This window comes from Denticeps clupeoides, chromosome 2 (genome assembly GCF_900700375.1).
Source record: "Denticeps clupeoides chromosome 2, fDenClu1.1, whole genome shotgun sequence".
NCBI lineage: Eukaryota > Metazoa > Chordata > Actinopteri > Clupeiformes > Denticipitidae > Denticeps > Denticeps clupeoides.
Window position 1 is genome coordinate 38,097,909 of NC_041708.1, and position 27,816 is coordinate 38,125,724.

General features: G+C 42.8%; 1 protein-coding gene across 6 annotated transcripts in view; it reads right to left on the bottom strand.

The window, feature by feature from the left end:
• Positions 1–10,892: 10,892 nt before the first annotated feature.
• Positions 10,893–27,816, bottom strand: part of LOC114767452 (NLR family CARD domain-containing protein 3-like) — a 69,974-nt gene continuing 53,050 nt past the window's right edge. For 2 of the 6 annotated variants that reach the window (XM_028959312.1, XM_028959321.1), the window contains 3 exons: positions 18,486–18,659; positions 12,495–12,668; positions 10,907–11,847 (listed from right to left, as the gene is read on the bottom strand). In XM_028959312.1, coding sequence (XP_028815145.1) covers positions 11,754–11,847; positions 12,495–12,668; positions 18,486–18,659 — 442 coding nt within the window. In that variant the 3' untranslated portion in view covers positions 10,907–11,753. Of the gene's footprint in view, positions 11,848–12,494; positions 12,669–18,485; positions 18,660–27,816 lie in introns of all 6 variants that reach the window. The other 4 variants (XM_028959295.1, XM_028959279.1, XM_028959288.1 and 1 more) reach the window with 4 other exon arrangements.

A 27,816-nucleotide genomic window follows, 5' to 3' on the forward strand; every position in this document is an offset into this window, starting at 1 on the left:
GTCATGGATGATAACAAGGTACAGATACATGTGTGCAGTTTTTTTTTACTTTGGTATTTTAAGATTGTGTTTGTGTGTCTGTTTAATGTAGGACTGTTGTATTCAGCATGTGCATGTATCTATTCGGTCTGTTAATGCTGTGTGTGTGTGTGTGTGTGTGTGTGTGTACACATTTAGATTCTCACCTTAGCCAGTAATGAGCGAATTCCACTGAACCCCACAATGCGGCTGGTTTTTGAGATGTTGTGTCCCGCCACAGTGTCCCGCGCAGGTCAGTATTGAACGCGCACACACACACACACACACACCACATACACACCTATAGATCCAAACATAGTAGATCAGTGCTCCTAATTAGCTGTTTTAATTTAAGGGTATAGTAAAGACTTTCATTTAATAAGTTACTTTTCATTAAACAAATTACTATTGGCCTGTCTGTCTCACACAAAATTTTAATTCTCATTTCTAACTCATTTTTCAACAACCACTGACTTTTTGACAAATTGCACAGGCAACCCACAAACATACATACACTCAGTATCCAAAACATAATACATGTATGCACAATAATACCTAATAACATCATAATCTCACAGAATGACTGAAAATTTGCATGGAAAAGGTTGAGTTGGGCGCGACTCAATGTGGATATATTGTGAATTCTATTTTCGACAAGACTAAGAATCACTGCTTTTATTGGTGTTCCACAGGAATTCTGTACATCAATCCAGCAGATTTGGGGTGGAATCCCCCAGTCTCCAGCTGGATTAACAGCAGAGAAGTCCAGTCAGAGAAGGATAACCTGACCGTTCTGTTTGACAAATACCTACCTCCATGCCTGGAGACACTTAGATTAAGGTAACGACCTGTAGGGTAATGCGTTTGATAAATGCCATAAATGTAGAAGTAACTATAAATAATATGAATTAATAGTAGTACTATGCAATCTTATTGTATTTTCACATTATCTTCAACCATGTTTCCTCTGTCACTAACACTTCCTTTGCAAAGCAAACTCCACACATTCTGACTTTCCTGTGTGTTGCTCAGACACACTATACTATGACTAGAACCAGATAAGATCGTACATGTGAAGGTTACAATCATCCATACAATTACAAATTAGCAGATTATCATGTTAAGACAAAACAGACCAATGATCCTTTTTATTCTTTTCTGTTCTTCTTTCACAATGTTGGATTTCTATAAGCACATGAGTAGCCACATGAGGATGTTCAATTTCAGATAAAAACATCTACAATTATTGCTTTAATCACTGCTTATGTGATGTGCAGGTTTAAGAAGATCATTCCAGTCCCAGAGCAGAGCATGGTGCAGACGCTCTGCTATCTGCTGGAGAGTCTGCTCACCCCAGAGCAGGCGCCGCCTGGTTCCCCCAAGGAGCTGTACGAGCTCTATTTTGTCTTTGCCGCTATCTGGGCATTCGGTGGAACCATGTTCCAGGACCAGGTGAGAAATGTTTCTAGGACCACGTGGGATGGATGGATATAGGTTTACATTTATATGATTCGTTACCATTATACTCTAATCTGCTGTTTTTCTTTTCAGTTGGTTGACTACAGAGTTGAGTTCAGTAAGTGGTGGGTGACTGAGTTCGACACCATCAAGTTCCCATCAGAGGGCATTGACCCTGTTACCAAGACGTTTGAACCCTGGTCAAAAATGGTCCCTAAATTTAAGCTGGACCCAAATGTTCCGATGCAGGTTGGTATTTGCATTTTCACTTTCTTCATTTCATTACATTTCATTTCACTGCGCATTTGTTCCCAGGTATCAAGCAATCAAAACCTGGTATTTAGTCAGACCATAGTATAATCCCTAAACACAACATACATCAGCACCATGGACTACTGTAATGTAATTACATATAATTAACACATGGAACTGGAGCCTAGACCCACAAACACTGTCAGTACTGTATGCATCCACTGTTTGTTCGAGCATTTTAGTTTACGCACAAGAAATTACCTTGACAAAATGTGTGAATATCTGATGGTAATGGGTTTTTCTGCTAATTGTTGTCCAGGCCTGTTTAGTGCCCACCACAGAAACAGTGCGCTTGAGCTACCTGATGGACCGACTGCTGGACTGGGGGCGGCCAGTCATGCTTGTGGGCACCGCTGGCACAGGCAAGTCTGTCATAGTCTGTCACAATCTAGTACCATTGTGTCTCTGAGCGGGACACTTAACCCCGAGTATCTCCAGGGGGACGGTCCCTTTAACTACTGAGTGTAAGTCACTCTGGATATTAACCTTTGTCTCAGGTTAGGGTTAGTTTTTATTTATGCAAATGACATGATAAAAAATTCTATGTGTTTGGTTATGCCAGGTACTGGACTCTGCAATAATTACACAGTGAAATTTTATAATCTGGTGTAGTGCAAAAGGTCCGATCCTATGTCAGCACCATGCCTGAATTCACTAAGCGCTTCATAGCTCTTTATACATACTTTATAGCTAGTGCTTAGTTTTATACAAATGGGTTTGAATGGAACATAACATGTGTCCCAGTATTAGTGTACTTGAAAGCAGAAGTTTGTTGACAGATGTGAATGTTTGCATGATTTGACATTGGATACGTAGTTTTGTAGGTTCATGTGATTGTTCTAGAGAACCTTTTGGCTTAGGCTTACCTTAAATTTGATCATGACCATTGTCTGATTTCTTTGGCTTCTTTTGGCATCCTTTTTTGCACCCACGAGTGTCTGAAGACCCCGCAGGATCTGCTGAAAATTTACCTGCATGAGTCTAACAGGGTATACCAAGATAAGATGGTTGAAGAGAAGGACTTCTCCACCTTTGACAAGCTACAGGCAGAAATGGTGAAACAGTTTTTTGAGGTGAGTGCAAACCATTAGCTTGCATCATTACAGGGAGTGCAGAATTATTAGGCAAATGAGTATTTTGTCCACATCATCCTCTTCATGCATGTTGTCTTACTCCAAGCTGTGTAGGCTCAAGAGCCTACTACCAATTAAGCATATTAGGTGATGTGCATCTGTCGTGACCGTAAGGTTACTTATTGCTCCCACTTTGTCCACCCCAGACACAGGCAACATGCAAAGTATAATTCAAACCGTACACTATTTGTTGTTTAAATAAAATCAAACAAGATGCATGTTGGGGGCGTATGAGAATAACACTGCCAGGAACGGTTACACCTCACTAGTACTGCAGGGTTAATGCCACCCTCCCCGGTACACACCGCAAATCGTGACAATTCAGAGCACATGTACAAACCCACAATTCATCAGAAATCGGAGATCGCACCAAACACATGTTTTCAAACCGCAAGTGAAGCACCACAAATGCACATTTTAAGAGGGTTGGGTGGGTAATAAAATCAGTATGGTGACAATCCAGGCTGGTTATCTTATCTTATATGGTGATCTAATAACATATACCTATATAAAAATACCTATCCAATAAGAAAAAGATCTTAAAAATACTGGTCGGCACCCCCCGACCAGTATGAAAACTAGTCTACCCAAACCCACGAAACGAATGGTCGCACGACTTGTCAAACCAGAAGTGTTCGCACGTCGGTCTCCAAGCGCTCCACTCCGCAGCTGCGCCGGATCACGCAGTCCAGGACCCCGCGAACACGCCCACGTCGCCCTCCGGAATGCTCGGCGACAAGCTCCGCCCAGTTCCCGGCCAGGCGACAAGCTCCGCCCAGTTCCCGGCCAGGCGACAAGCTCCGCCCAGTTCCCGGCCAGGCGACAAGCTCCGCCCAGTTCCCGGCCAGGCGACAAGCTCCGCCCAGTTCCCGGCCAGGCGACAAGCTCCGCCCAGTTCCCGGCCAGGCGACAAGCTCCGCCCAGTTCCCGGCCAGGCCGTATGACTGAAAACGTGACAAGAGTAGGCGCCGTTCCACGAAGTCCACGCTTCCTTCTTCCGTCGGCCGCCGTCGCTATATGCCGATCCCGCTGCAACACAAACACCGTCGGGCTGTTCGATGGAATGATTCAGGTCCACATACAATAACGCGTTAACCGGAAATTACAACTCCGACGTCCCTTTGCGGGGTACTTAGCTCGCGTTGTCGGTTACTGGCTGTAGTGCCGCTGGCCGCTCCGCCCTCCACTTCGCCGGCGGTCACCGTCCGGCGTCTGGTCGCGTCGCCGCCGTTCACGCCGCTGGTGACGTCACGAGTCCCGGTTCCAGTTCCTCGTCACCGTTCTCTCCCGCCCCCCTCACGATGCAAGGTGGGCCCTATTTATAAGGCATACAAACCTACCCACAACCAATACCCAGTCTCCATCAATTAGTCCACCAGAGTCATTGAAAACCAGGCTGATTCAACACACCAGACCCTGGTAGGAACATAGCCAGTTATTATTAGTGTTCATTTAGTCCAGGACCCACAAAACGAGCACCAGTCAGCAAAAACCAAAACACATTACAACCAACAACACCACACTACAAGCCGCTGTACTTGACACATCATCTGAGAAGGGGTGTGGTCTAATGACATCAACACCCTATATCAGGTGTGCATAATTATTAGGCAACTTCCTTTCCTTTGGCAAAATGGGTCAAAAGAAGGACTTGACAGGCTCAGAAAAGTCAAAAATAGTGAGATATCTTGCAGAGGGATGCAGCACTCTTAAAATTGCAAAGCTTCTGAAGCGTGATCATCGAACAATCAAGCGTTTCATTCAAAATAGTCAACAGGGTCGCAAGAAGCGTGTGGAAAAACCAAGGCGCAAAATAACTGCCCATGAACTGAGAAAAGTCAAGCGTGCAGCTGCCAAGATGCCACTTGCCACCAGTTTGGCCATATTTCAGAGCTGCAACATCACTGGAGTGCCCAAAAGCACAAGGTGTGCAATACTCAGAGACATGGCCAAGGTAAGAAAGGCTGAAAGAAGACCACCACTGAACAAGACACACAAGCTGAAAGGTCTAGACTGGGCCAAGAAATATCTCAAGACTGATTTTTCTAAGGTTTTATGGACTGATGAAATGAGAGTGAGTCTTGATGAGCCAGATGGATGGGCCCGTGGCTGGATTGGTAAGGGCAGGAGCTCCAGTCCGACTCAGACGCCAGCAAGGTGGAGGTGGAGTACTGGTTTTGGCTGGTATCATCAAAGATGAGCTAGTGGGGCCTTTTCGGGTTGAGGATGGAGTCAAGCTCAACTCCCAGTCCTACTGCCAGTTTCTGGAAGACACCTTCTTCAAGCAGTGGTACAGGAAGAAGTCTGCATCCTTCAAGAAAAACATGATTTTCATGCAGGACAATGCTCCATCACACGCGTCCAAGTACTCCACAGCGTGGCTGGCAAGAAAGGGTATAAAAGAAGAAAAACTAATGACATGGCCTCCTGGTTCACCTGATCTGAACCCCATTGAGAACCTGTGGTCCATCATGAAATATCCCTGCAGATAAGCAAGACAACCGCAATGTCTACCCATGTCCTGTCTACAAGTCCAGACAGCGTGGGCCCACCTACGTCTGGACTTTCAACCTGAAGACCAAAGAAAGCCCATCCAAGTGGACACAATCAGGAGTAGCCCTTCTTCTGCAGACCTTATATGTGTCATGTCTAATGTTTTATGTCTAATGTTTTATGTCTGATGTCTAATGTTTTATGTCTGATGTCTAATGTTTTATGACTGATGTCTCTTATCTTATGTTTAAGTTCTGATGTTTTGAATGCCTTATGTTTGAAGTTTATTAAAGTTTTATTGCATTCACAAAAATTGTTTTTTTTTTATTTTTTTTTTTATTATGATTTACTCTATAATGTGTCATATTTGACATTGCAAATAACCTGGCTATTTTGCTGGTCTTCACAGGTAAGGGTCTATCAAGTTTCCAGACCTTAATTATCTTATTTATCATTAGGAAAGGCCAAGAGATGTAGATATTTCAGTCTTGGTCCCAAACCCCTGGACTGAGAAGCTGCACAGTCTCCATTCTATTAACGGTCAGAGTCTGCAAGGGGGTTTATTAAAAGCATAATTAGTATTATTGTAATGTTTCGCTTATTTTAACAGAATATTTCATAAAAAACATAGAATAATTACAAGAATCAGCAACTGAGTCTGCATTATGGTTTGTTCTGAATGTTGATGAGCCCGAGCTTAGACCTTTTACAAAGACAGGTTAAAATCAGGTTAATTTGGTGCTTAGTCGGTATCTGCACTCCTCCATTTCCATCTACTCTGGGGATTAAAGTATATATTTGGACCATCTTTGTTGATCAGGGCCAGTTCTAGACAGGCAAATATGAGGGAGCAGACAGAAATGTGAAGGGGGCACATGGTGGCATCGAAGGTGGGAAATGGGTGAGGTGCCAATATTAACAACACTGGCATAAGGATGGCATGGTTGGAAAAAAGCCCTTCTTCTGCAGATCTGATTTGTTTTATGTCTGATGTTTTATGTCTCATGTCTAATGTTTTATGTCTGATGTCTCGTTGGAAAAAGGGATGTATCTCACAGCATTAACTTTCACTTTGTGAGCTGCTGGGGTGGAAAGTGAATAAGCTTTACTTTGGGTCTGGGTCCTCCAGTCCAGCAGACAGGCTGACAGTGGTGCTTGTGGGATCAAGATCAAGAAATTTGTACAGTTTCTGGTCAGCTCAAACTGTACAAATAAATTGCAAGATAAAAAAAATCTCAGGATTTATGTGCGCACTCTGTGTAGCTCACACTACATGAACAATATGAGCGCATTGGAAGCAGAAGAAGAAGAAGACGTGTGCAACAAAATGAGTGGCGACTGGAAACGGGTTTCCATTTCCATTAACGGGTTTAAATTGATAATACAAATACAACTGCATGTAGAGCATTCAAAGTTAAAATCTCATATCAAAAAGGCTCTAAAATCACCTGCAGCAGACAACATTGTGTGGTGATTGTGACAAAGTAGGGAACGACCAAAACATTTAACCTTTTCACAGAAGGTCGCAGCAAAAGAAAAGAACCTTTCCACGTAAATATCATAAATCAAAATCAATTTAGAAAAACAACAATTAGGCAAAAATATTTTCAAACGAAGAACATAAAACAACTGACAAAATGCACATAAAGAACCAACCATATCTAACGTACATTAGTTTTTTTTTTAAATGATCTTCATGAAGCAATTTCCATTTTTCCTCCATTTCCTCAACCTCATATTCTTTCCTTTCCCTTGTAAAATATTCTCTTATCATGATTAACACTCGTCTTTCTTCTCCATTCATTCAGAATCTGTGGCCTTGAACATGTTCCCTATATTAGGGACGGCCCTGCCTCCCAAATATTCTGCTTTATACATAACATCTCTCCGTACCCTCTCTTTACCCTCCCCATATAAACCAGAACATTTCCCTCTGAATGTTCTCCACAGATCTTCTTGGTATCGGGAACAGTGGGTTGTAGTAGCCTAGTGGTTAACACACTCGCCTATGAACCAGAAGACCCAGGTTCAAACCCCACTTACTACCATCATGTCCCTGAGCAAGACACTTAACCCTGAGTGTCCCCAAGGGGGGACTGTCCCTGTAACTACTGACTGTAAATCACTCTGGATAAGAGCTTCTGATAAATGCTGCTGTAAATGGGAATGTAGCTGCCAGGAAGGATAGAGCTGATAGGACTTCTGCCCCAACATTGTTAAATCCCTTGATCTCCACAGATACCATTTTGCTTTGTTCTATTTGTTTCTGCTTCCAAACATGAAAATAACGATCCAATACTGATACCAACTTGGTATCGATAGTATGGATATTTAGGATCAATTCGCACATTCCTAATACTTATATACTGTCCAGTACGGAAAGTATTCAGACCCACTTCAATTTTTCACTGTGTTATATTGCAGCAATTTACTAAAATCATTTGTCCATTTTTCACACAGCACCCCATATTGCCAGAAAAATGCAGAATTGTTGACATTTTTGCAGATTTATTAACAAAGAAAAACTGAAATATCACACGGTCCTAAGTATTCAGACCCTGACACTCATATATTTAACTCCGGTTCTGTCCCTTTCTTCTGATCGTCCTTGAGATGGTTCTACACCTTCATTAGAGTCCAGCTGTGTTTGATTATACTGGTTGGACATGATTAGGAAGCCACGCCCCTGTCTATATAAGGCCTTACAGCTCACAATGCACGTCAGAGCAAATGAGAATCAAGAGGTCAAAGGAACCGCCTAAAGAGCTCAGAGACAGAATTGTGGCACGGCACAGATATACATGTTACATGTTACATGAGATAAAGTTAGAAGTTTTCTGTTATGTAACAAAGAGTATTGAACCTTGGATTTTATTTCATTACAGCCCAAATGTGACATTTGTGGACAGTGGTTCCATGATCTCTGCTTTGCCCAAAGCCAGATGGCACGATTTGATATGTGGTAAAGTCTGTTGTGTAAACTACAGTTGGCCAAATATTGATTAATTGCTCCACAGAGCATGATTATGTGGCAACTACTAGAATGCACAACCCTGCGGCTGTGACCCTAGGTTTCCTATACAGAGCGACAGTTTCCTCAGGCACAGGCACCAGGTGACACCGGGGCCTGGAGGCCTGCTCTCCGCAGCAGTCCGCTTGTAGTTTGTTTCGCAGATCATCATGGAGGTTAGTAAGATGGCAACGCTGGAGGAATTTTATCCCATTGCAGACATGGACTTGCCGTTCTGAGACAAAACCGTACAAAATAACACCATTTAAACTTCAGTTAGCGCCGGGCCGCCATCTTGGTCCTGATGTGATTCAATCAGTTAAATGCGACCAATCATGCGACCAAGAGAGTTTGAACAAACAGTGTAGTCCATAAATCAGATTCGACCAATAAAATGGATGTGATCTGATGACATCATCAACTGAATAGTATACTTACAACTTGAAGTGTTGGCTGAGTTGATGCAGGCGATTCAAAGAGCTCCAGCAAATTGTGGAAGGATCATTCAGAAGACAGAAGACAGAAGTTGATCATTCTTGCTTATACCGTTCAGGCTTTACGTGGAGAAATGGAGAAACCAGAAAATAAGGCTGATGCTGTACTGCAGCAGCAAAGCCAGACGGCTGAGCTATCAGCTGCTGACCAACGATTGGTTAATATTCTTAAAATGTATGATATGCCAGTCAAAGACCCCCTTGAGGACTATGTGTTTCTGAAATGCATTGGTAAGGGATACTATGGCAAGATTTTTAAGGCCAGGAACCGGTAGACGGGACAGCTGGTTGCAGTGAAGATCCAGGCGTGCACACTTGAGAACCCGGGAAGGAGCCATAATAGTCTAACTTCTTGTAGTTCTTCGAGCACCAAAATGTCATCAGAATGGTGGGGAAATGCCACTGGGAGAACCAGCTGTACATATTCACAGAACTCTGTGGACAAGGTGATTTATGCACCATCCGGACTAAGACAGGGGCCTATAAAGAAACTGAAATTGCATATGTGGCCAAAAATGTGCTTCAAGGTCTTCACCACATTCACAGTAACGGGTATTTCCACTCTGACATCAGACCCAAAAATATTTTGATCAGTGATGCTGCTGAAGTGAAGATTTGGCCGACTTGGGTGACGTCACCCATGAAAGTCTAGTGACTGAAAATTACGGCACATATGGCTACATGGCGCCTGAGATGGTGAAGGTAGATCGAGAGGAAGCCTACGATCATAAAGTTGACATATGGTCCCTGGGAATGATGATAATAACCTGACTTTCAAAAACATACTTCTGAGCACTGGGCCACCAGTGAGCCCCCAACAATTAAGAAGAAGAAGTAGAAGTGGTCTGGACCATTCCACGACTCTGACTAAGGACCCTACGATGAGGCCAACTGCAGAGGAGCTTCTGCAGCACGACTTTGTCCGCGACCTGCAGTGTGAACCACATCCGTTTGGAAAACGCCTGCGGCAGGGCAAGTTCCAGAGAGCCATCAGGAAGTTTTTCCATAAATGAAGACAGGAACAGGGACACGTAGAGGTTACAGTTCTGGATTCTGCCCTGCTTATGTCCAGCATGCCAGGACGTATGGACTGACTTCATTTACTCTGGACACTCTACTCTTCAACCTTGAGACTGAAATACTAGCCTTAAAAATGAAATATGTACAAATGTAAATATCCAATAAAACAGTCAAAAATAGTTCTTTGTGCGTGTGTTCATTTCGTTATGCATACTACAAGAAAAATCTATTTAAAAAAATCTATGTATAAAAATTTAACTCTCAACATAAATAGAATTGAATTAAATCAGTGAGACATATTGACTGTAGTTTATTGTTTCCAAAGGAACCATGCGCATGTGAATGAATCCACCTTTGTACATTCACTGCATATTTTCAGTGCGCCTGCATGTGCCGAACTGTGGAGACACTCAGGATTAAGTGTCTTGCTCAGGGACACAATGGTAGTAAGTGGGGTTTGAACCTGGGTCTTTGTGGTTGTCTGGTTCATAGGTGAGTGTCTTAACCTACTAGGCTACTACCACCCATTATTTGTATGAATCCCCGTTCTACCAAACGTCGTCACACGGAACATATTTATGTACAAATGTCATCCACGATAAGTTTAACTATCAATCATCACCACCCCTTCCATTCATGCTCGCTCGTTCATTCTCTCTTTTCTTGTTTCAGATTTTATCATAAACCCAGAGGCCGATTTTGACATTACCCCAACCCATTACAACTACATGAATGTAGCAATCACAGATAATAAAAAAAGCCCAGTTTTTCCTTAACCATTTCTTTATTTATAAAGCTGAAAATATATATAAAACAATTCTCAAAAATTTAAAATATTTTGTTTTGGTATACAAATCAGATATTCAAACTTGATGTGACAATGACAAAATGCGATTTAAACCTTGCCACCAGATATCATTTTAAACACAAGACAATATATGTTTTAATAAAACCCAGCAACATTACCTCATGGCCATTTACAAGAACCCTCTAAGGTGTCAGTGCTGAACTGTTTGGTTGAAAAACTTAAACCCCAATCAGCATAACAAGAACAAGTGTTCTACAGAAGCTCAGTCCTCACAAGCTTCTACAGGTGAGCTGTGGAATCCACCTCAATAGGGAACATCACATCCTGGTACGGCGGCTGCACTGCATGAGACAATGAGGCCCAGCAGAGAGTGGAGAAGATGGTGCAGAAGATGATTGGGACGCCACTTTATGAAATGAAGGACATTTACACCATACGCTGTCTCAGAAAGACATGGGAAAGACCTGTCTCGTCAGAAAGATCTGAGGGACGAGAAGCTGTTAGATGTCCTGGAACCTGGTCTATCATCACCACAGCTAAAAAGGTGCCATATGATTTATTCCATAAATGGCACAGAAGCAGCTGCCACCCATCTGCTTATCCAGGTGTCCTCTAACATGGGGGACATGCAAACATCATAACAGGGGGAACCTCCTTCATACTGGACATTTGGCTCCCAAAAAAGGTAGCAGCAGAGCTATCAGATTGTCCTTTGATGTTCCTGAATGGTCCAAACAGAACTCCTAATACTGGAATCCAGTGGTCATCCACCCCCAACAAGACTCTCCCCTCTCTGAACTTCAGGCAGTCATGGACCTGGAATCTACAATCTTACAATCCCACAGTCCAGGTTCAGTAGAGGTCAGCAGATGTTCATCAGGAAAATCCTCCATTCATCTAACTGCTGTGTTCCCTCAGGAAGAGGCTGCTGTCTGTGTGCTGCTTGAAAATGTGAAGATGTTCATGATTATGTTGGTCAGATCCTGAAGTATGAGATGATCCCACCATCATTTCAGCTTCTGTACCAGCTTAGTCCCCGAGATCCTTTTCTTCTGCTGCTTCTTCTGTTTCTTCATTTTAACCAAGTCACCATGATCGGTTCTGTAGAGAACAGGACAGTGTTAGTACTATACTGCTGTAGGAAGATTAAATCTAAATCTTCTCCTGTATAATGAAGGTCCAGTTAGACCAGATCTGATATTTTCTGCTCTCTACTGATGAGAAGCAAATACTTGGTTTAATAATGTTGCTTTATTGGAATCATTATTAATAATCTATTCATATTCATAATGTGTAGCTTTTACAGAAGAATGAGTTTGTTGATGATTTCTACTGATGTCTCATTGTCTCCTATTTGTTTTCTGGTGTTTGCTGCTTTCCATAACTCAACACTCAGGATCACCAGGAGAACATGAGAGAAGATGCAGGAGAAAACCCAGAACCAGGCACCAACAAAACAGGACATGGTCCTGAAGTCCATGGTGCTTGATGGTCAGTCAGACAGGGACGTGACAACAGTAAAGATTCATTAGAGTCGTCTTGGTCCCCAACTGGGTAAAAACCTAGAACTGTTCTACAAAAGGACAAGTCACAAGAAATCTAAGAGGCTTAATGGTCCTTCTGAGGAAAGAAACCAGACAAGCAGCAGCACATAACAAGTGTAGGAAATTCATGTAACACACTTACACACAAACACACAAACACACACACACTTCTTGTTAACATTCAGTCCTGATATCAACACTCACTGTAGAGTCTCCAGTTTACAGTGTGGATCCTCCAGTGCTGTAGAGAGAAGTTTCACTCCTGAATTCTGCAGATTATTGCTACTCAGGTCCAGGAGTCTCAGACGTGACGAGTTTGATCTGAGAGCTGAGGACAGAGCTGAACAGCAACCAGCTGAGAGGGAACAGCGCCGCAGCCTGGAAGAAACATGATGATACATCAGATTATCACAGTCATTATTACTCTTTATTTACCTGTAGATAAACACACAGTTTTAAACATTTATTTAACTTTTAATGATTTATTCAGATGCTTCGTGCTGTTATTAGGATGTTATAGGTGATGTTAATATTTACAGAAATTGTATATTTTGACATTATTATAGGTGTTAATTTTTGTAAAATTGTTGATTTGTAACGTGGTTTGCTGTATTCTTTACTGACTGCTCACCACCACTTGCATGTTACCTTATATAAGCTGTTTAATTCTACTGCTGGGCTGCCAGTAAATGTGCGCATGATAACGTCTTAACGTCAGAATAAAGTTTTGTAGAACCTTTGAACGACACTGGATTGTGTTTTTATAAACGCGTCGGACCAATAAGTGAAACTCGACTTCAAACTCTCACTGCTTTTGGTTTTATTTCATGTAGTCAATAAATCTGCAGTTTTTCTTCAAATATATTTACATCAAATATATTTTGATGGAACATGATTATACATCAGATTATTACAGTCATTATTACTCTTTATTTACCTGTAGATAAACACACACACTTTATCATGAATTTTATATTTAGTTTTTGTTAAAATTATTTCCCTCTTAATAGAAAATAATCCAGTTGTGTAGTTGGACCAAGTTGAGTAAGTTTTTATTCTGGTACGAGGAGACGAGTCAGTACAGCGGTACAGGTTGTCTAACCAGGAACAGGCAGTCTGGTCCTTTTATACAGTAGATATGCAGGACAGTATTAGACACCAGTATTCTTACAGTAAAGGGGTGTGTGTGTGAGTGTGTGTGCCGGTGTGTGCGTGAGTGGTGTGTGTGTGCGTGAGTGAGTGTGTATAGACGGTGTGTGTTCAGTGGATCTGAGGACACACTTTCTGTCCTTGTTTTTACTGGTCACAATCCTCTAGCGTTTTTATCCCGTATGAAGAACGTAAACCAGTGTATTATGTGCTGGTCTTTAGTGCTACAGGGTTTTAAACTAGACATCAAGTACAAGCAGGGAGGGGACAATGTTTTACTGGACACCATGTTTTACTGGACACCATGTTTTACTGGACACCATGTTTTACTGGACACCATGTTTTAGTGGACACCATGTTACGGGTCGTTTGAATTTGGAAGTGGTGTTAATCTACATGGGATGTTGATTCTTGGTGGTGGGGGCGTTACGTCTCGTGGTCATGTGATGTACTGTCTGTGTTCTGTCTTGTTTGTGTTTTCCTTTTTGTAGGAGGAGCCTGTAATTACGGAACTCCTCCCAGACCGGACGCTGATTTGCGCTCCCGTCGCAGTGAGGCCGTTAAAGATGGCGACAAGTAAAATGCAGAAGGGGGGAAATACACCAGACAGATGTACTGTCCACAGTAGTCTACTCTGCTTTTTCATGTGCAATTTCCCACTTGTGGGACTAATAAAGGTTTATCTTATCTTATCTTCATGGCGTGACTGTCGTCTTTTCAAGGCTTGAATTGTACTGTTTCGATTTATTAAACTGACCTCGCTAAAACGTTTGTGGCGTTTCCATTCCTCTTTCTAATTGTTCACGTGCCTGACCCAGACCAGGACGTAACATCAAAACCTCAAAAGTATTTTCATGAAAAACTAACATTCAGTCCTGATATCAACACTCACCGTAGATCCTCCAGTTTACAGTGTGGATCCTCCAGTGCTGTAGAGAGAAGTTTCACTCCTAAATCCTGCAGATTATTTTTACTCAGGTCCAGGAGTCTCAGACGTGAGGAGTTTGATCTGAGAGCTGAAGACAGAACTGAACAGCAACCAGCTGAGAGGGAACAGCGCCACAGCCTGGAAGAAACATGATGATACATCAGATTATTACAGTCATTATTACTCTTTATTTACCTGTAGATAAACACACACTTTATCATGAATTTTATATTTAGTTTTAATCATTTATTCAACTTTAATAATTTACTCAGATGTTTTGATGTTTTTACTCAGATGTTTTATTCTGTTATTAGGATTTTATTCTGTTATTAGGATGATGTTGAAGGTGTTTTTCTCCTGGATATTAAAAAGTGTTTCATGATGAATGAAGAACATTAACTTTTCACCACTTTCTAAAAATGAAACCGTTTCTTGTATAAAACTGATCTTAATAAAACTCTGCTGCTGAAATGTATTTTTCTCCAAAAGTATTTCCATGAAATATTAATATTCAGTCCTGATATCAACACTCACTGTAGAGTCTCCAGTTTACAGTGTGGATCCTCCAGTGCTGTAGAGAGAAGTTCCACTCCTGAATCCTGCAGATTATTGTAACTCAGGTCCAGGAGTCTCAGACGTGAGGAGTTTGATCTGAGAGTTGAGGACAGAGCTGAACAGCAACCAGCTGAGAGGGAACAGCGCCGCAGCCTGGAAGAAACATGATGATACATCAGATTATTACTTTATTATGTATTTATCTGTAGATAAACCCATATACTTTTATTTTATATTTAGTTTGAATTATTTCTGCTTATATTGTTGTTTTTCTGCTGGATGTCTGAAAGTTGAGTCGTGGCAACTGGACTTTCTGTCTTTAATGTAGAGACGTTTCATTCTGATTCCACAGAACTTTGTCTATCTGAGGGAAGTTGGTTTGTGTCCACAAATGTATCCTCCAGGTTGGTTTCACTTCACTCCCACCTTGAATAGGCTCATTAAGTGGAACACAGGCAGGGGGAGGGTGGTGGGTGGGTGTGACAGCCCCGCCCTGGCAGCTCCTCCTGCCCCCTGTGGAATGAAACGTCTCTACCTTAAAGAAAGAAGTCCAGATGCCATCACTCAACTTTCAGACAATTTCACCTGGATGACTGAGAATCTTTAGACGTTTCTCCTGGATATTAAAAAGTGCATCATGATGAATTTAAAACATTAACTTATTTGTAATTAGTCATTCTTATTTATATTACAGTGCTTAATATCAAATAAAATATCAGAGTGGTTCTGTGGCATCATGATTATTGTCATTAGTCAGCAATGTGACTTATTCCAAAGTCCCCCCTGGAGACACTCAGGGTTAAGTGTCTTGCTCAGGGACACAATGGTAGTAAGTGGGGTTTGAACCTGGGTCTTCTGGTTCGTAGGCGAGTGTGTTACCCACTAGGCTACTACCGCACACTCGCATATGTCAAGTATATGGAATTGTAGTACTGTATAACGGCTGGTGACATGTTTCTGTTTTATATTCCCACTGACTGGCGCTCATTAATGGTTCCGGGACTAATTGAACCTTAATAATGACGGCTATGTTCCTACCAGGGACCGGTGTGTTACATCAGCCTGACTTTCAATGACTCTGATGGACTGATTGGTGAAGACTGGGTATTGGTTGTGGGTAGGTCGGTATCTCTTATAAATAGGGCCCACCTTAAGTCATGCGGGAACCGGGGACCGTGACCAGCCGCGTAGTGGACGGCGGAGCGGCCAGCGGCACTACGGCCAGTGACAACAGGGCGTCCTAAGCACCCCTGAAGGAGCGTCGGAGTTGTAATTTGTGTGCTATTGTCTGTGGGCTTGAAACATCTAGTAGCCCGACTGTGTTTGTGTTGCAGCAGCTGCGGCCGACGCCAGAAGGAAGTTTGGACCGAGTGGAGCAGCATCTACCCTCCGCTTGTGGTTTCCATTCATACGGCCTGGAAAGGAACTGGGCGGAGTTTGTTGCAGAGCACACAGAAGGGCGACTTGGGCGTGTTCAGCTGCGGAGAGGAACGCACAACTCCGGTTTGACAGGTTGTGTGACCTTTTGGTTCGTGGGTTTGGTTGGACTGGTTTTATACTGGTCGGGGGGAGACTGTTTGAAGATCCTTTTCTTATTAAATCTGTATTTTTATATATGTTTTTATTAAATATTCAGGATTGTTGTGTGTATGGGTTCAGTTACTATACTGATCTTATTACCCACCCAACCCTCTTATAGTGGGAATTTGTGGTGCTTTACTTGTGGTTTGTAACGTGAGTTTGGTGTGGGTTTGTACGTGTGCTCTGAACTGTCAGTATTTGCTGCGTGTGACTGGGGAGGGTGGCATCAGATTGGCAGTACTGGTGATGTATAACATCTCCGGACAGTGTTTTATTCTGATACGCCCCAAACATGTTTTTATCTGGTTGACGAACACACCCCACGTCCTCAGCCCTCCTACCCTGATCACCGTCCCCTGTCCTCTGAACTCCGGCCCAATAATTGAAGAGTTGTCCGCACCCGTCTGCTCTGATCAACCTCCTGCAATTCCCAGCAGCACCACCACCACAATATAAGATCTCACCTGAGATCTGAAGGTTGCTGATTCTCCAGCCTAAAAATCCTGTACTTTAAAGTACCGGTGTTATCCGAGACCCGTCTGGCTGTGTTTGTTCTGTTTAGTGTCCTCCACTTTGTTCTGTTTTGTCTCTGACTGATTGTTACAGAAAGTAATTAAAATAAAATCAGGCTTTAAGTTGAGGGTGGCGGTCATCTTGTCCAGCGTAGAATGGCTCCGATTTTGTTTTTGGCCATAACTGTACATTAATAAAATCAGAAAATAAATTTCAGTAAATTCTACTAAAACTCTTTATTTCAGCGCTTGCCTGATCATCCCAGCTGATCTACCAGACCTCAGACCTGATGGAGGAACGTAGACCAGGTTAGAACACAGACTGGGAAGAGACGCGCTGACTGAAATTAGAACACAGACCAGGAATCCTACACAGACGTGGACCGTTAAGCTCTTCTGCAATACGGTGGCAGAAACAGAATGGGGTCACAGGTCCAAGATCAGCCAGGGAACAATGATACAGGACGTCCTTTAATAAAGAAGGGATCAGGTGCTGTGGAGGAGACATGGCCGTGGCTTGGAATCAGTAGAGCGGACATGAAGAAGGATCAGATGACAAGTTTAGCCTTATCAGGGCTCTTAGTTTGTAAACTCAATATTCTATAGAAATCGAACGAGAATTGCTGGTGTCTTCCTCTTGTAAGTCGCTTTGGATAAAAGCGTCTGCTAAATAAAGTAAAAGTAAAGATGACAGAGTGGCGCCGATATGACAGCAAGATCTAGTTATGTTGATACTTTTATAAATATGTAAAGAACGTTTTGTGATATTTGTTTGTCACAGGGGGAATTCGATGACGTACTTGCAGACATACTTTGGGCGTGGGGATAAGCCGTCGTACCGGTAGAGGACACTGGGCGAGCGGGGCAGGAGGACCGGAGGCGCCTGGCCGGCGAGGAATGAGGAAGCAATGGACGCGCTGCAACGCGTCAGTTCGGGATCTTTGGGAAGGACCGGGGCGGAGGAGAACCGGAAGACGGCGGGTTTCAGGATCTTGGACTGGACGGGAGTAGGTCTTGGGTGGCAGGAAGGTAGGGGAGCAGGGAATCCAGTCTTAACCAATGGGTCAGGTAAGTTCAAGGTCAGGGGCAGGTAGAGGTTGTAGCCAGGAAGTTCCGGTCGGGGTTCCTTTTGTGGTTTCCAGGGGATCAGGCAATTCTCGAAGTCGTGGGCAGGCGAAGGTCGTATTTCAGGAAGGTACAATTATCTTGGGTCGGGGGTGAGAGAGCTAGCGTCTCTGGCGAGTAAACTCATACAAAGAGCGGGTGTGTCTCCTTGGGGTTACCTCACTTTTATTCTTGCCACCGCCCGCTTCCATTTCCTCTTCCGGGTAGTCATCTCCCAGGCTGGTGAGGCGCCCTCTAGCGGGCTGGAGGCGCGTTGGCCATGACACATTGTTTGTTCCTGTAATTTCTTTGTTGTTCTATTGCAAATAATAATTGGATGAAAAATCTGATTATTCTTGTTCTAACCTGAGAGTCTCCAGTTTACAGCATGAAGACTCCAGTCCTACACAGATGTGTTCCACTCCTGAATCCAGGATCTGGTTGTAATTCAGGTCCAGATCAGTCAGATGTGAGTCTGGAGACTGGAGAGCTGCTGCTACAGTCTTACAGGACGACTCAGTGAGGTTACAGCCACCCAGCCTGTAAAGACAGAGAAGATGTCCATCATATTTACAGCTGTGTGTTACATGATATTTGATGGATCATTTCAGCTGTAGTGACTGTTGGTCCTTACTGGACGCTGTATGCAGTGGGGCTGTGTTCAGCATAAACAGCAAATTTATGATATAAACTGTAAGACTGAAAGATCCTCAGTCAGGAACTCACCGAGCCTTTCTGCAGTTCCTCACTGCGATCATCAGTCTCTTACGACCACCATCATCTGTCTTGTATTTCTTCAGGTCTAACTCGTCCAGAACATCCTCTGATACCAGGATCATGTAGGCCAGTACTGAGCAGTGGGCAGGTGAGAGATTTTTACCTGATTTCACCAACACATCAATCTCCTCATGCAGTGAAGAGTCCTTCATCTCAAGCAGGCAGAGCAGAAGATTCATGGCTCTTTCAGTGGAGATGTTCTGGTCAGTAATCGCCCTGTGGGTGGTTGTGAGTGGTTCTCTCTCATTGTACACTTTCTTCTTGATGTACTGACTTGTTCTCTGGAGACTCTCTGAGCTGCTCTTAGTTCGGGGCAGGAGACCTTGTAGAAGTTCCTGGTTGGACTTCAGTGAGATTCCCAGAAGAAAACGGAGGAAAAGATCCAGATGTCCGTTCTCACTCTGTAGGGATTTATCAACAGCAGCTTTAAGAAGATCATCCAGTGACACTTTCTTCTGTCCTGATAACGTCTCCAGTTCCTCCATGTTCTTCTTCACATAGCAGTAAAGCATCCAGAAAGAAGCAAGAAACTCCTGGATGCTCAGGTGCACAAAGCAGTAGATCTTCTTCTGCTGAAACACAGATTCCTCCTTAAAGATCTCAGTGCACATCCCAGAGTAGACTGAGGCAGCAGTGACGTCTATTCCACACTCTCTCAGGTCTTCTTCATAAAACAAGAGGTTTCCCTTCTCCAGCTGTCTGAAGGCCAGCTTAGATAGTTTCAGAAGGACCTCTTTATTTGACTGCAGGAGCGTCTGTCTGTCCATCTCACTCCTCTCATCGTACTTCTGGTTCTTCATGTTGGTCTGGATGATCAGGAAGTTGGTGAACATCTCAGTCAGAGTTCTGGGGATTTCCTTACTGTCGTCCTGGAGCAGCACTTCCTGAAGAACAGTGGCTGAGATCCAGCAGAAGACGGGGATGTGACACATGATGTAGAGGCTCCTTGATGTCTTCATGTGGGAGATGATTTTGTTGGCTTGAGTCTCATCTCTGATCCTCTTCCTGAAGAACTCCTCCTTCTGAGGGTCATTAAACCCTCGCTCTTCTGTTACCTGGCTGATGTGTTGAGCAGGAATCTGATTGGCTGCTGCTGGTCGTGATGTAATCCATATGAGAGCCGAGGGGAGGAGGTTCCCTTGAATGAGGTTTGTTATGACCACGCCCACTGATGATGTCTGTGTGACGTCACACAGCTTCTGTTCCTGAATGTGGAAATTCAGCTGAATTCTGCTTTCATCCAGACCATCAAAGATGAAGATCATCTTACAGCCCTCATATTTCTGTGTGTCCTCCAGCTCCTGAAGCTCAGGGTGGAAGTCCAGCAGAAGCTGATGAAGACTGTACCCTTCATCTTTAACCAAATTCATCTCCCTGAAAGGAAGCAGGAAGATGAAATCTACGTCTTGGTTTGCTGCTCCTTCTGCCCAGTCCAGGATGAACTTGTGCACAGACACAGTTTTTCCTATTCCAGCAACACCCTTGGTCATCACAGTTCTGATGTGCTTCTCTTGTCCAGGTGGGGCTTTAAAGATGTTGTTACAGTTGATGGGCGTGTCTCGTCTTCTTCTCCTGTGTTCTGCTTCAATCTGCTGAACCTCATGTTCTCTACTCACCCCTTCACTCTCTCCCTCTGTGATGTAGAGCTCTGTGTAGATGCTCTTCAGGAGGGTCTGGTTCTCTGGATGTATGATGCCTTCACATATTTGCTCCACCTTCCTCTTCATACTGGACTTATGAGACTGTAGAACTTTCTTTAGGACACCAGCCTCTGTTAATAAATAAAAGAACCAGAGATAGCCATTATTTATTATTTGGAGTTTTATCTTCTCTCAGAGACACACGGCAGCTTCTGAATGTTTCTGTATTTTTTTACTGTTCTGTGACCCAACAGAAAGTCAGAGTCTGTACTGATGTGTTAGTATCATGTTTTTTTGTTGGGTCATTGTACAAGTTGTGTATGTATAAGTCAAGCGATTGCATGTGCTGGCATTCTTCATTTCCGTATTGGGATGTTTGACCAGTTGTGTAAGGCTTCGCTCACCCTAAACTTGGCGAAGTGTGAGTTTGCTAAAGCAACTGTGAGTTACTTAGGTAAACAAGTCGGTCAGGGACAAGTTCGTCCCCTTGCAGTTAAAGTAGTAGCCATCTCGGACTTTCCCGTACCAATCACTCAGCGAGAGCTGCGTATGTTCCTTGGAATGATTGGGTACTACTGTAAAATGTTTACTTTACTTTACTTTGCAGTGTCGCTGGGTGAAAACGGATTTTGAATTTAAACCGGCATCGGGATCTCTACGACTTCCGGAATCGCTAGGCCACCACTGCCCCAAACAGTTAACAGTTTTCAAAGTTATTGTGATATTGTGGAGCAACACCAGGTACAGTTTTTGTATTGGATTATTAATGGATTTATATTTGTGTGTGTGAGCTGGACTCCCTGAAGGTGGGCAGTGCAGGTTTAATGAATTTTTGTGTGGGTTTTGCTTACCTGGGTCACCTCCCGCCATCACAATGACAATCACTTCACTTTCACTTTGAATGTCTTACCTGATCTGGTGCTTCCAGTAAACCGCTGGAAAACAGGAACAAACCAAGTTCTCCACCATCTACAGTGACACAATCATGAACACAGAGGACAGTTAAATGAACTGGAAACGTTTTACATTGCATTTCCTTAACAATCAATATTATTATAAAAATCAAAACGTCTTAAGAATTATACAATGCATAAAAAAACATGTGTCACTACGTATGTGTGTGTGTTAGAGTTGTACGCCGTTCCAACACTTATAAACCAGAGAAGAATGACACGAAGAAGTTGAGCTCTTTTACTTGCAAGGAGAGCGATCAGAGACGACCAATACAGCAGCCTCCAAAAAGCTCTGCCGTCTCTTCCGCTTCCTCTCTTTTTATTCAATAATAGGGCGGTACATTCATCACAGGATCACACCAAATAAGCTTATAATTAGCATGTAGGGATTGTCTCTTTGGTAGACGCTCCATCGCCAAGGTCTTCTTGTTTTTCTTGCTTCTCCGCGGCTGCAGGCCTCCTCTTATCAAGTCGCGGTCATTCTGTTCTGCAAACAGCCTTTAGCCCACCAGTTTCTGAAGAGACTAATGATTCAATGTAGTGCGCATATTAAAAAGATTAATATAGTTTAATGCATGCGAGATATATATATATGTCAAAAGGATTAATAGAGTTTAATACATGTGGGATATATATGTCAAAAAGGTAGTAAAGGTTAATAGCATGATAACTTATATACATTTTCCAACATTTCCCCCCTGTTTATCATGTATCAAACCTTTTTCTAATTTTTTTTTTTTTCTTAATAATAACAACAATAATAATAATAGTAGAAAAAATCGTGAGTATAGTGATATATATACATATATCTTTTTTTTTTTTTTTTTTCTCTTAATAATAACAACAATAATAATAATAATAGAAAAAATCGTGAGTATAGAATAACAAAAATAATAGGAAAACATCGTGAGTATCACACAGAGTGATAATGCCGTTCTGGACCACATAGGGACTGTAGATGCTGTGCTGAGAACAGGCCACATGACGCACCGAATCGAAACCACAATGCAACCAACCAAGCATTCAAGAGAACAAAAAGCCTGATAAATTCAGGAAATACAGAATTAAAACAACAAAAAATACATTTAAAACATAATGAGTCAAGCATATGTCCCCCAATATTTCCCCCCTGTTTATCATGTATTGAACTCTTCTTTTTTTTCTCTATAGTACTTCCCTAATAACTTTTTCCTGTAGGATTTTCGACTATTAGTTCATAAACCGAGCAATACATTTACACTCAAAGGGATGTTGCTTCAATTCTCGAAGATAGATTCTCGGAACAGTTGGCTCAACTGAAAGTCACTGGGCTCCATGGACATCTCAAAGCCCTCATCATGGTTTTTATTTTCCAAAAGTGGGTATAACTGTGTGGGATCAACCTCCCTGGGTGATAAGGCCGTAGTGATGAGACGGTTCACAAGACTGCGCAAGGAATACAACCACATCCACACAAGGTCAGAATTGCTGCAAATACAGCCATAGATGTTAAAACAGATTGAACTAGGGCTTTGTATTTCCCGAATACATTCATCCAGGAATCCCACATCGTAGTTTCCACCCCTGAATGCTCCTTCATCTTCCGGTTGAGGGTGCGCAGGCCGTCAATGGCCAATGTCAGACTGCCTCCTGCAGCTGTGTTGTTTGGTATGAACGAGCAGCATTGCTCTCCAAACACGGCGCAAAACCCCATTTTTCTCAGCCAAGAGCATATCAAGCGCTATTCTGTTCTGAAAAGCCATTAGGGAAGTGGCGGATAATTGCCCATGCACGGCCTCAAAACCAACATGTGTCCAATTTCCTAATTTCTGAACATTGTAATGGATGTAGTTGATCCTGTCTACGTTCTTATTAATCGTACACCACCAACACAAGGTTGATTCGAATCCTGCTGCTATTTGATTTGCTATTTTATATTCGTCAGGCACCCCCCCTGGGAACCCCAATTGCATCTATGTAAGTTGGATCTGTTAGCTTCTCCCAGGGCGGGGTTGACCGCTTCGTCTGGTGCCAGTCTGCAGGCACCAGGCTGTCTATTTTGAATAATAGGTTACTTATTGTTGTTGGATATATGGACACTGGTAATAAAAGGGTTACTAAGACACACAACCCGGTGGTGTTTGTGGGCAATCGATCAAACAACCTGATCCCAAACTTGATCCCAACTTCTGCAACGACTATCTGGTTGAGTTATAACCGCTGGTTTTACCTGTAATAATGGTCATGGCCCCATACAAAGCACGCAATCTTGTTGAGTGACAATAGCTGCTTGCTCCACTTAAAGAAGCCAATTGTTGTTTTTACCACATCAAGCATTTTTTTTTTTTTCTCTTAAAAAATTGTAAATAATAAAAAATGAAATTAACAGTTGTCGATAAGGTAACATCCAAATTGCATCAAAAACCCGCGTAGAAACACATCCTCAGTCATGCTGAAAATCCAAGACTACTACAGCAGTAACATCCAACATCCGTTACGCACCCGATTCGTCTTTACACAAAAATTTGCACCTCCCAAAAATAAATAAAAAAAGAATGCATGAAAAATCAGCTACAGGACATAGTGAAGGAGAACAGAGGTGATACGGTCACAATTTTGGAGGCCTAATGTGGGTGGGGAGTCTGTTTAAAGCTAAGAGGGCCTGCTCTGCATCAGGGTTCCACAGCACCTGAGAAGACATCGATTTATAATGAGTGAGGGCAGTTAAAGGCTCGCTGAACCTCGGAAGAAATACTCTATGGTAGGAACAAAAGGCAATAAATAACAACAACTGTTTTACAGTAATGGATGTGAGGAGTTTGGATGACAGGTCCTTGTCATCTTCCACTAATAATGTGACCCAGAAACGGAAATGTAACAGCAAAAATGCAACTGAAATCCAAACCAAAACTGAGACAATAACCCTATTGCTGTGAATAACAATAATAATAATTATTCTCTAAATGCTCTCGGTCTGGGTTCAAGGAAACAAAAAGTGCACAGCGCAAGTTATAACCAGAATAATGTAGTCATCCCAATGCTACCATTTAAATAAAAAACAATACAGCATCATATCGGTCATTGGCTGGGGCAACACAATGAAATGAAATAAAATCCACAGTACAATATAAATGTGAAGCCTTTTTTTTTATTTTTTTTTTTATATGTCTTCCACTGTTCTTTTTTACATGGCTGCACTAGAATCAACAATGAGAAAAGAAAAATTTCACTTGTCAGAGGGATGCGTATCAGTGTGTTATGTCTTCGTATTCAGCGTGAGTGTCAGTGTAGGTCAGTGTAGGTGTGATGGACCTTATTCAAAGACACAGTAACAGAGGCAAACAGTGCAGCCGTTGGGAAATCTCCCTTCTTAAATAAAATAAAACAAAACAAAACCCAGAAAAAATAACCCAAAGTGTACATACAACAGTACAATATTCATTTAAAATTGCACAGTTTAGATGTAATCTATATATTTTCCCCAGCTTTCCACAAACTTAATTTTAAAACTCTCAGGAAGAAAAGAAAACAAACAAAATACACAAAATGTAAATTCAAAATATTTCCCATATTCCCTTTAAATCTGAATAAGGTGGAGACCCGTTGTAAATCGCTGTTCTGATGCCCAGACGGTAAAATCTATTGCTAAGAGTTCCAAAACAAAACGAGAGAGAGATAGATAGGCCCCACACACACACACACACACACACATACCAGAGAGATAAGGTCTGCCAATGCGTGTAGACGCACACACACACACACACACACACACACACAGAGGCTGGAGTGTCTCATCAGAACTCCTGTCCTGCACTTGTATTTTCCTGTAGATTTTCCCCTATTCCGCCAGTACTGAGCAAATGTATATTGGCTATCAGTATATATAGTAACATCTTTCCCTTTCATTAATTTACAAGCCTCAGTTAGAGCAATTATTTTGGCTGCTTGCGCTGAAAAAGTCGATGGTAAGTTGTCAGCTTTAATCACTGCTGTCACCATGGCGTAGCCCGTTTATGTTTTTCCCAAATAATTTTTCTTTGAAGAGCCATCGATGAATATTACCTCACCCTGAGGCAAGGTTGGTCACTTAAATCTAATCTAGATTTAGCTGTGTGTTCGTGTTATTCTCCGTCATCGGGTAAAGTTAACAATGTGGCTGGGTTAAATGTGGTGCATCGTTCGATAGTGAGATGTGGCTGTGACAGCAACGTGGCCATGCAGGAGAGGTGCCTTGCAGGTGATAAAAAGATCATATTGGTTTGCAGTAGTAAAGCAGCCACTGCATGTGGGACCTTAAGGGTCAATGGGTGGAATAAAACTATTCCGGCACTTGCTTCTACTGCCATCGACGCCGCTATCACCGCCCTCACACAGTGTGGCAATGCGCGGGCTACATTATCTAATTTGGATGAAAAATAAGCTATCGGTCTCAGGTTGTCTCCATGTTGTCGGCCTAGGACAGAAGTCATATATTTGTCTTTGCAGTCCACCATTTGTATAAACGGTTTACTATAATTTGGCAAGGCTAGAGCTAAATTGGAGGTCAGCGCCTGTTTAATATCACAAAAAGCTTTTTCTGCTTCTGACGTCCAATTTAGCGGTGATGTCATTTTCAGGTCTTCAGTGTAAATTAAAGCCGTGAGTGGGGAAGTAATCTCAGCGTAATTTGGTACCCAACTTCTACAATAATTAGTTAATCCTAAGAATGACATCATTTGTTTTTTATTAATTGGTTTTGGCGCCTGTAGGACCGCTGTTTTCCGTTCTTCTAGAATAGTTCTGCCGCCTGCACTGAGGTGGTGACCCAGGTATTTGACTTGTGGATTCCACAATTGCAATTAGTTTTTACTAACTTTGTGCCCCTCTTTAGCTAGGTGATTTAAGAGGGCCACAGTGTCGTTTTTACATGCATCTAGACTCGGAGAAGCCACTAATATATCATCAACGTAAAGTAGAATCTGACTTCCCCCCGGTGGTTGAAATTTGGACATGCTGGCATGCATGGCTTGGGAATATAGAGTAGGGCTTTCGCAATAGCCCTGGGGAAGCCTAGTATAGGTGTATCGTTTCCCCTTAAATGTAAAAGCGAACCAAAATTGGCTGTCTGGGTCTATGGGAATGGAGAAAAAGGCATTGCTAATGTCGACCACAGTAAATATTCGCGCATCTGGTCTTAAGGAATTTAGTAATGTGCTGGTCAGGCACACACGGAGCTCGCTGTACTACTGCAGCATTTACTGCCTGCAGATCCTGCACCATTCTCCATCCCACCGAGGGAGCTTGCTTTTTCACCGGGAATATAGGCGTATTGCAGGGGGAATAATCTCTCTCTATAATAACCCCTGCTTGCTGTAAGTCACGTATCACTGGTGTGCCTTCTAGTGTGTCAGGTTTAAGCGGATATTGTCTTATGCAAGGCCGATATTCTGTTTTGGGTCTGACTCGTACCGGCAAAATTCCTTTTATCAGTCCAACATCAGACGGTCCTTGTGACCACAATGATTGAGGGATTTGTACATATGGACAGGGGGGTTTGTGCTAGTTCTGATTCATCTTCTTCAGTGAGCAGAAAATGTCACTGGTTTCTGGATGTACTCCAGTCTTGGTCTGTATTGTCCAATACAGCCATTTCCAAATTATGCTCTAATTTGTCCCACATGTCTGCCCAAATCCGTTGCGCTGTCACCTTCTTGAACTATGGTGCCCAACGACTTCCAACTCCTCTCTCTGTTTTTATACAGTGAGATGTGCGGTGGATACCAACCCGGAGCATTGCTAGGTAAAGCGTTACCTTGTTACCTTGCCCGTCCGAGTAAACATAAAGAATGACTATGGTTGTTGGCGTGAGTCGTGACAATTTCTTTTCGTATATTGGATCAGGCCAAGGAGAGTTTTTATACCACATGGTGACATGTAGTTCGTCAGAGGGCATGAGCTCCACACCTGTTACGGAGTGGAGACGAGTGCCAAACCTAATTTAAGTAAGCCGTCTCTTCCCAGCAAATTAACAGGGCATTCTGGGATAAAAAGGATGGACACGTTTTACATGATGTTCCTTTGGGGTCTCTCACCCAAACTGGTTTAGAAGCAGTGACTATTGTTGTACCCCCATTTGCTGATCTCCCTACTACTCCCTACTAATTCTTCTCCTCCAGTCATGCAGTGTTATCTCCCGGCCCTGCTAGACAGTCTCTGGCTATGTGCCCAGCCTTCCCACAGGACCAGCAGCCTGCTCTCCATTGGCCCTGTGTGTTCCACCCTCGTCCTTGGACACCCCCTCTTCTTCTTCCCCTGTGTCCTCCCTGTCTCCCTCTACCTCCGCCTCCATGGTAAAATGTGTCTGTATCC